The sequence below is a fragment of the Astyanax mexicanus genome, chromosome 16, assembly GCF_023375975.1.
Source record: "Astyanax mexicanus isolate ESR-SI-001 chromosome 16, AstMex3_surface, whole genome shotgun sequence".
Lineage (NCBI taxonomy): Eukaryota > Metazoa > Chordata > Actinopteri > Characiformes > Acestrorhamphidae > Astyanax > Astyanax mexicanus.
In genome coordinates, this window is record NC_064423.1 from 17,386,106 (window position 1) to 17,395,742 (window position 9,637).

The 9,637-nt window shown below is 37.4% G+C and overlaps 1 protein-coding gene across 3 annotated transcripts; it reads right to left on the bottom strand.

Moving 5' to 3' along the window:
- Nucleotides 1–23: 23 nt before the first annotated feature.
- Nucleotides 24–9,564, bottom strand: txlng (taxilin gamma). 3 transcript variants are annotated; one of them, XM_007240153.4, is made up of 9 exons: nt 9,464–9,564; nt 6,817–7,054; nt 6,625–6,716; nt 5,766–5,936; nt 5,406–5,600; nt 4,755–4,874; nt 3,998–4,165; nt 3,779–3,874; nt 24–3,069 (listed from the first exon to the last, which is right to left on the bottom strand). In XM_007240153.4, exons 1-9 carry the CDS (start codon nt 9,512–9,514, stop codon nt 2,761–2,763), a joined length of 1,440 nt encoding a protein of 479 aa, XP_007240215.2. In that variant the 5' UTR covers nt 9,515–9,564; the 3' UTR covers nt 24–2,760. The 3 variants fall into 3 exon arrangements, with proteins under 3 accessions (XP_007240215.2, XP_007240216.2, XP_007240217.2); XM_007240154.4 differs by lacking the exon at nt 9,464–9,564 and adding an exon at nt 9,078–9,251; XM_007240155.4 differs by lacking the exon at nt 9,464–9,564 and adding an exon at nt 8,899–9,053.
- Between the last annotated feature and the right edge of the window lie 73 nt (nt 9,565–9,637).

The following is a 9,637-nucleotide window of genomic DNA, read 5'->3' on the forward strand; positions in this document are numbered from 1 at the left end:
TGAAAAGAAAGCATGACATCAAATAGAGTAATAAAGAAAAATCTACAAAACATTTTTATTGAAAAGCAAGACAGGACTACAGGACATACAATGTAAGAGAAGACAGGTTCAGTTAAGGGAGAAAGCGTTTTTCAAAGCATTGCTGACTTGACCCTCATTCACAGTTAGTCTTACCTGCAGAGGTAGATTTTTTTGCATAACCTGAGAATCAAACTGGGACACTGGCAAAAAAAGAGGAACATAAGCAACAACAGTACCAAATTCCCAAGTCAATTTTCCATAAAGCTTGCAAATCCAAATAACAAATTAAGTGTTCAAGGAATTTTAAATTTGAGGGGAAAAATTAAAAAGCATTGTTGAGGTTTCATGTCAAAATAGGTTCAGGTGAAATGTTAACTTGTATGAGAATTACTATTCACACAGAGGTAATGCACCGTTATATTACTGCTAATGTGATGAGGTCAGCTTATTAACATTAACACTCATTAACATTCACATTTTATAAATGATTAAAGCAATGGGATTTAATAAATGGCATCATGAAACACTGCATAAGGTGAGGCTGGGCTGGTGAGCATCTAACCACCTTTGACTAATGTTTCAGCAAAGCACTGTTTGCTCTATTTAGCCATGTTCCTATACATGTTCCCTAAATCATGTGGTCTCGATAACCGTGGTCAAATGTTTTGGCAACTTGTAAAATGTTAAATCCTCTACAGAAAGTTAAATATTAAGATTTGGGATTTTTTTGTATTTAAATAATGAAATTTCTCAAAAACAATCCTTTTGTGTGCATAAATTTAAAGTTTTCTATTTTTTTTATCTCAGAAAAAATGAACAAAATGTCCTTTAACCAGGGGTGTCCAAATGTTTGCCTAGAGTCAGGTGTGGTTCACTTAAGATGCCAGACGTACTTTGTACATAAAGCCAGTAGCAGTGGACTCATCAGATTGAATTAGTGCCCAGTAAAACAATATAAGATGACTGGAATAGTGGAATGTATCTGCATAAGTCAAATAACGTTGGAATGGTACCACAGGCCCAGCACCAAACAGGCACAGACCTGCGGCTCGGTCTATAGTGACCTGAGGGAACGTGTTCCAGACACCCTGTTTTCCCGGTTCAGAACAACAAGTAGATAGATAATCCGAGGGCTGTAATAAGGCTCTTTGCCTTATTGGAAAAAAAAAGTCTGCATGACACTGGCAACATGGGTGATACAGTTCTACATTCATCAGTTCAGCTCTTTACAAAACTGCTTCACATTGTCAGCAACAATGCTAACAGCTACTGAAGATTAGCATTTGCATTGAGTGTAATGCTTAGAGTACATTTTATTCTTGGATCATTACAAAGAGAGGAAAGAAAAGGGGGAAACAAAATCACATTCAGTATTTTCCAGTAAAGTATTAAATAGGTCAAGGCCCCTTTTGAAATTTCAGTCAGTTAGCTTCCTGTTGTGGAAAATCACTTGCTGTCTGTGTTAGCTAGCTAGCTAGCAGTGCATCAGTCTGACAAAAAGGTAGCATGTGCAGGCTTTTTTTGTTTAAGAAAAGTGAAAAATTATAGATCCAACTAATGTAAAAATGGCATATAGTGATGTTATTTTACCTCACTACATAAAACAAATGCTTCCTAGGATCTCAGACACATTCAATAACCATTGTGAACAATTCTGACAGAACTTCAGATCAAACCACTGTTAACAAAATAGGAAAAATCAGTGGAATTCCCCTGCAACACAACATACAAATGTGCAATTTCCAGTGATGCCTACAAACCACTGTAACAATCATGTTTTCTACAACTGCAACTTATCTGTCAAGTTCTATAGGCAAATTTATCTTTTTGTAACTCAAAACAGGTAAATAAACTTTTATTCAAGATGCTGTATGTTTACGCATTTAGTGGTAGTTTTCTCAAAGACTAACCGATTATATTGTTAGAATGCCCTCCTTAAGTGCTCTTAAATGCATTAGAAAAAGTCAACCTGCAGCCACATTCAAAAATAGCCTTGCAGAGACCATGGCTTTGACATTGTTTGACAATACGTGCCAAAGTAGTCCCGAAATGTCACAATCTGTTAATAGCAGCCTTTTGAAAATCTGACTAGCCCTTAATCACACAAATCCCAAAGACAAACAGTATGAACAACAAAATATTTGAAATTAAGATTACATTTAGGACTAGATTATTTCAGTAATAGATGTAATTGGAAGAACAACCCCCAAACCCAAGATCTTCTTGGACTACAAAGCCATCTGTGGTTTTATGATCACAAGAGCAACAACAATAACACAAAAAAAATCTATTAAGCTCTTCCATGAATGCCCTGTAATCACAGTAAGTTAGTGAACTACACATGACTAAGTCAAATTAGCAGTATTCGTATATGCATCTGAATTCGGTTTATTTCAATTCTAGGATTCTAGCCAGATCCAAGAGCTACATTTATCAAAAGAAAGGTTTAAATCTGCAGTCGCAACACAGATCAGCAAGATGGGGAAAAGAAAAAGGAATTAAGCATGAAAGACTAAAGCTGTAGCCACCTTGGACCATATGACCATTTCCTAAGAAAATACAGATGTGGTAGAAAAAAGCAAGTAAAAAGTGCTCATCACATAGCCAATCACCAATGTACAGAGCAGTTTTCATACATATGTTTTTAGTTTTAATTATGATATCTATTACACAAAAATATATACCTCCACAAAGAAAAAAAAAAGAAAGAAAGAAAAACAAAAAAAAAAGAAACGTCCCTTACTGGGTAGACTCATCAAGCTGCTTTGTGGTTGGCTCTTTCTCTGGGTGCAACCCCAGCCTCTCTGTTTCAGGAACCAAACATTCCATGTCTCCCTCTACTTCTCCATCAGCAGGCTGGCTGAGGGGCTCCTCTGGTTGGGGGTCAGGAGGCCCAGTCCCCTCCTCTTCAGGATTCTTTGCAGGACCCTGCAGGGCTCCCAGTTTCTCGTTGAGGTCATTGCGCTCCCTCTGCAAGGCTCTGCACAGCTTTTCCAGACGCTCCAGTTTACCTTGGAGAGCTTTGTAATGCTTGTCCCGCACAGTTTTCTACAAAATATGAGGACAAAGAAGGACAATAATTGATCGTTCACAACCAGGAGCCAAATTACAGATCATGTTATAGTAAATAATTATGCTAGAAGTATAGAAGTTATAAAAGAGTTCCACTGTCAGACAGCTGGGATTATTAACAAGAATTTGGCCATGCCCATTTCTTTCATTTGTGTCCTTGGAATATTACTTTGCAGCTATTTCACTTTGACATCTTCCTTCTTATTTGGTTTGATCAGAGACATTCTCCTAAATATGAGGTCTGCTATTTCACCATCCTGCCACCGAAAGCCTCCCTCACTGCTGTCGTCCATTTTCCCCTTTTCCTTAGTGAATGTCTTCATGTAAAAGTCAAATTATGAATTTTGACCTGGCTGTTCAGAGACGAACTGCTGGAAATCAGTGTGTTCACAATGCGCCACATTGAACATATTTGTGTCGCATACAATAAAAAGAAGAAAAAAATGCCTTTTACCTGATGTATGAACGCAGCCCAACGCTCAAACTGAAGCAGCTACTACACAGTACTAAACACACACAGTGTCACTAAAATAAAGCAGTAAAACTAACTAAATGAACTTTGTTAGAAGGACTGTCTGTTTTAATCCTGGTGGACCAGCTAATTGTCTGATTTCCAGAACGGCTGTGGCATTTGATATCATTTCTAGAGGCCTGCCTCCTACAATAATACTGAACAGTTTCTCACCTCCTCAGCCATCTGCAGTAAGGTCTGGTTGTTGGTCTCCCATTTAGTTCTCCAAAGAGTAGTCTCCTTTTCCAACTTCTTGATTTTCTTGGTCATCTGCGGAGCAAACACACAGTAGAATGACAAAGCTGAAGAACATCCCAAAACTAAAAAATATTTAGATAATTAGAGAGAATTAATTAGAGTTGTTTCATATAAAAAAGTTTGCCAGCTACACACCTTCTCCATCTCCTGTCTGAAAGATGTAAACACTTCATTACTCTTAGCAAGTGTTGTTTGGAACTCTTCAAATTTGTCCATATAAAGAGTAAGCTGCTGTTTCAGCTGAAGCTCCTGCTCCTTCATCAGCTCACATTTGTGTCTTGATTCAGTCGCATTTTTCAGAAGCTGAACAATAAGGGGAGATAAGTACCATGTTAGTAGCTATGTTGAACATTGCACTGATAAGAAATAACCATGAAAACATGTTAAAACGTTCTTCTGAATAAACCTCAGTGTTGCAGGTCAAACTTTACCAAAGTAGAATTACCTGCACAATGGCAGACAATCTAAACTCTAGTATGCAGAACTATATTATTATTGTTATTCATTTTCCATTCTTTTAAATAGCAGGATACTTTGAGTTTTATTTCTAATTTAAGATCACATACACCATTATGCTAAAAGTCAGGAGAGAGCAGTTTGTAATTGGATTATGAAGTTACTATAAGGGACTGCTTGGGAACAACCACATCTGTGTAAGTTTTAAGGTGTTATCTTGTGAGTGAGGTTAAAGACTGGCCAGAATAGTAGGTGCCAAATGAATGAGACATTCCATTTCTGAAGTTGTGTGGATATTTAATCATCTGTCAGAAATACATCATAGAAGACTTTTTTTTTTAACTTCTATAAGACATGGCAAGAAACATATGACATAATACCAGTTTAATAATAATATTGGCCAGTATAATACTGGCTCTACATTGATATTACTTACGAGTTCTCTCTCTCGCTGCTGCTTTTCCTCTACCTCCCTCATCAATTCAGCTGTTCTCTGGAGTTTGGCATCAACCAGCTGCTGCTGCAGCTCCTTGTGCTTGAACACCTTGTCTATGTGCTGGGGGGGAAAAAAAAACCAAACTGTTATTTTAAAGCGCGCTATCCATATTTCTAGGCCTGTTAATTAAAGGAGTACCATGTTTCAATAAATAAGCTACAGACTCCTGAAATCTACATGTTAAAGATCCTGACACTCTCAGTAAGTGTGAACGCAATGGAATGTTCCCTTGCATTGGGCTTTCTCTGCTAAGCCAGATCTAGCAGGTAGCCAATATACGGTATGCATAATCCAGTGAGCATTACCAAGTGGTAATAAGATTAATATTTGTACCAGCACAGTTCAAATGGCTTTGGTTGTAATTCTGTTGTTTAAATAGCAGTCCTACACATACTTCACACATGTCCACAGCTATCAGTACACTCAATCAGCAAATATGTCAGGTTATGACTATTATTTAGTTAATCATTATAATAAGGATTATTAATACTTTTTATAGTCCTCTTTCTAGTTTGTACTTTACACGTACAGTCAAGATTTAGGTATTAATGGAAAGGTATGAATGGTAATTCATATTTGCTTTCTTCATACCTCCTCTCTCAGTTCATACTGCTCAATAAGTTTCTTGAGTTTTTCAGCCAGCTCCATATTCTCCTGCCTCAGCTTGGTGTTATGGGAGTTATGCTGCTCCATCTGCTCTTCAATCTCATTAAGTGTCATCTGAAAGTGCAGCGTGGCCTCCTTACGCCTCTCTTCGTATTCTCTGAACCTCTGGGCATTCTCCTCCTGTCAAAAAAAACAAAGCCATACACACTGATTAACACTGCAGACAGTGATGTTGTTGGCTGAGACAAGACCAAAAACTGTGTACCCTTTGTAAACATCAAAATGCTTCTCTTCATTTAAAGAGAGAAATTAATCTATAAAGGTTCTAAAAGAAGTGCACTGCACCTTCAGGGTCTTGTTGTGCCGTTGTAGCTCTCTGCAAAGGCTTTCCAGCTTGCTCCGAGCTAGAATGGCTTTGCTGTGTTCACTCTGCAAATGAATCTTCTCTTTGAGGACCTGGGTCTGCTTCTTCTGCAACAGCTTCACTTGCTTCTGCATACTGCGACTCTCCTCCAGCTATTAATCAATAAGACACATTTATGTTTTTAAAGTACAGTAACACCATGTTTACACTCTTTTTAGTTCATGAGATTAGTATCTAGTATAAGTCTTCTGATTTTAACCACATGCATTTACACCTGACAAACAAATGTTCTCAGGATAGTACAATTGAAATAAGTGAGATGGAATATGCAAACAACAAGTCACAACAGCAAATTATTCTTGTCCTGTTTTTGCATCCAATTTTGCACCCAGTCATGCATTTCCTTAAATTTAAAAGGAGGCCACAGGTCAGTCGGTGCTGATGAGAAAACGACTGTCTAGACTTTTTTTTTTTTAAATAGGCATGGGGAAGGGTTTGGTTGCTGAATGCGTCATTGACAAAGCTGCACTGTGGCTCAAGTGCATCTCAACTGGATTTGTTGCTTTTTTAAAATGCTTCTTGGGTGTGTTTACACTTGCACTTGTTTGTCTCATGGCCTCATCCAGATAAAATTCTGATACTAGAGATAGATGAAGTGATCAGTTTAAACAGACTATGTGAACCCCACGTGGCACATGCCTGCCATTAATGTACAGTTGAACTCCCACCTTCTTAACTTGTCTATAAGGAACTTAGACATATTCTATAGTATCCAGTGTTGCGTATATTAAAACTCTACTAACAAACAGCAGCAGTATTTTAAAAGCCATAGACTCTTACCAGGTCAGCATACTTCTTGCAAAGAGCAGCAAGTTTCTCCTCTGGAGTTGCTAAGGTGTGAAGGGCTTGCATCAGTAACAGGACTTCTTTCCCTATCGCAACAAAATTGCAGTATTACATGTTTGATGTAAACTATTAATAAGAAAAACCAATCAGATTTTAGAAAAATCCAAGTTCTCAATCACCACCTACCAAACATGTTTTGCTCCTTGCTCTGATCACTGCTCTGGCCCAGTTCTCCTTCGAGGGGGTCAATTTGGAAATCTTCTCTCCCAGGTGTCTCCCCTCTTACTTCTTCAGTGCAGTTAACCAAATCTTTAAACTCCTCAAGATTATCTTGTGACGGAGGAGAGCTGCTGCCCTCCACAATTCCACGTGTCGCTGCCTCCATCCCACATACACCAGTGCTTTCCATGGTGTTCACCCCGTACTGATAGAGAAAGGGAAGAGAAACATTACTTTTGAGATGTTTTTGAAATATCAACTAGATCAAGGTATCAACTGTATTTTGTTGTTATTAACCCATGTCTGGTAATTTAATGGTCCATTCTAACCATTTTAAAAGTTGAATCTATGCTTAACAAAAGTTTTCCAAACATGGCCTTTACAAAGTTAAGAATAAAATAAAGTTCACTGCAGCAATACCATTAAAGGACACACGTATGGTTGCCTAATGAACAACTTATATGTGAAGTCACTATTTTTTGTTTAATTCATTTTCTCTTAGTGTACAAATAAATGACAGTGTTTGTAAACCTGCATTTTTCTCTTGGTTTGCTTTGACTGAAAGAAGCTCGCAGAGTAAAGTTCAGTAGACTTTTCATATTTTACACTTTTCCTTAATTGAAATACAAGGAGGTTATGTTTGTACAGTGTTTAATACAAAAGCTCCTGTAAAGGGGGCTGCTTACTATTTGTTTTAAAAACTGTAAAAAAAAAAAAAAAAAAAACAATAGTTGCTCATCACTTTAAATAGTGCTGTCAGTTTACAAATAAAACAACTTAAGTTTTGTAAGAACTAAAAATCTAAAATCTTATTCAAGATATAGCTCATATATTTGAAAAATATTGATATTATTAACTGATATAATAATAATTTATATATTATTATTTTGTATTTTATTTTATTTATTTATTTTTACAATATCGCCCAGCCATACCCCTGTATAGCAGTGTTGTTAAAACCCAATGTTATGACTGCATAAAGTAGTAAACTTTACTTGTACTCATATTTCTGTTTTTTAATCGAATGACAACATTCCTAACATTTTATTTAAACAATCACAATATAATCGCCATACATACGGTATGGCAATAAGCTGTGATATACCAAATACATTCATACAAAATCAAGTACATATGGCCAAGGGCTTGCCAATACACAGCCCCAATAAATTAATACAAAGTTTTGCTTTTTAAAATGTAATGACAGATAAGTGAAATTTCATGTAAATCAATGGGAACATATGAATAAATTATATACGTTCTACTAGTAACATGACTAGTCAGAATGGCTTAATAGACTTGAGATTGATCAGAGATGATTCGTAGTAGCTAAAAGTAATCAGATCTGAAATAGGAGTTTCTACTAGTAAAAAACTACATTACAGATATATGAGTTTAAACAGCTTGGTGTATAAAAAACAGTACAGTGAGCAGAGTGGGTCATGGGCAGAGGCACAGGGTTAGATTAGCCCACCACGTGCTGCACTGCAACAGCTCCAACAGCCACCACATGGGACAAATGACAAATAAGCCTGGGTAAATAGGAACTTAATGAGAAAGTGTAAAAAAAAAACATCTAAAATAATTAGTTAATCAACACGAAGCCGTCTAACATGTTTAAAGTGAAAGTAACTAGTTAGCTAGCTAGCATGCCAGTGACTGAGCAGTGCTGTCTGACAGATTAAAACCGAACCACCAAATACAGAAATAGAAAGCTGTTTAGAAATAGTTGGTTAGATGGGCTATACATATTTAAATTTCAGTAACTTACTAGCTACACGTCATGTAAACATACCAAAACCGTCTGGCTTAGCTAAATAGTTAGGTTACTTAGTTTAGCTTGTTTAAGGCGAACTTAATTTTGGAGCAAGTGCACGAGTATCTAGCGTCAGCTAACCAATAACCTGTTGGCTATAAAAATCAGTTATCGAGGTTCGTGTAACTTAGCTGAAATACTAAAAATGTGCTGTTAAATATACCTAAAAGCGCATTTAAAAAGAAACGCCAAACATCCACACCATCCAGACACTGCAGACTCAGCTATTTTACCTTTGTTTCTACGTCAAAAAACCTTCCCGAGGCCAGAGTGCGACTGAGATACAGGTTAGAGGAGCCGAGCTCACAAAGTTTGCGGGAAACAAATCTGAATCCACTGGCTGCAGAGCTAGTTTGCTAGCTAGCTTAGCTTCGAAGCTAATGTTTCACAAATGCGTAGATACATAACCTACATGGTTACAGTAGTAACCGTGATTAACTCTGAACATAGCCCACATGTCGCAGTCACCACGAATCAAACAGGGTTCACTTTAATACCGAAAACAACAGAGAGTCTCTCTCTCTGTTTCTCTGTGTGTATCTATCTGTAGCTCAGTTGTCCTGTATGATCCGCTAGCGGGCTAGATAGCCTGAGCTAAGCTAACCCAGGTTAGCTCGGCTACTTCCTCTGTAAATACTAATGCCTGTGCTGTGAGGAGTGAGGAGGACCCACACGCAGCGTTTTCACCTCTGTATTCCATTACATTCACAGATAAAAGCAACACATACAGAAACACTAACCATTAAAAACACGAGTAAACAAAACCAGCACAGCCCTGCTGTATTAAGAGACACATACCTGAATGTTTTCAGTGTTTAAATCGACCCTGGCGCCTGAGTAAGTCGCCATGTTGTGACGAAACACTGAACAGGAAAATAAAGCCACTGGACAGAGCAGCACCTCTTTTTACCTAAATGCAGTTTTTAACTTAGTATTATCTACCTGTAACTTCAGGGGATTTTACTAAAAAGT

Bases quoted from the DNA above. Each gene is read 5' to 3' on its own strand.
- txlng (XM_007240153.4), bottom strand. From the start codon at position 9,514: ATGGCGACTTACTCAGGCGCCAGGGTCGATTTAAACACTGAAAACATT. The intron at 5,601-5,765 runs GTGCAGTGCACT...TTTTTTTGACAG, and splicing joins GGCACAACAAGACCCTGAAG to GAGGAGAATGCCCAGAGGTT. The intron at 3,070-3,778 runs GTGAGAAACTGT...CATATTTTGTAG, and splicing joins TACTGCAGATGGCTGAGGAG to AAAACTGTGCGGGACAAGCA.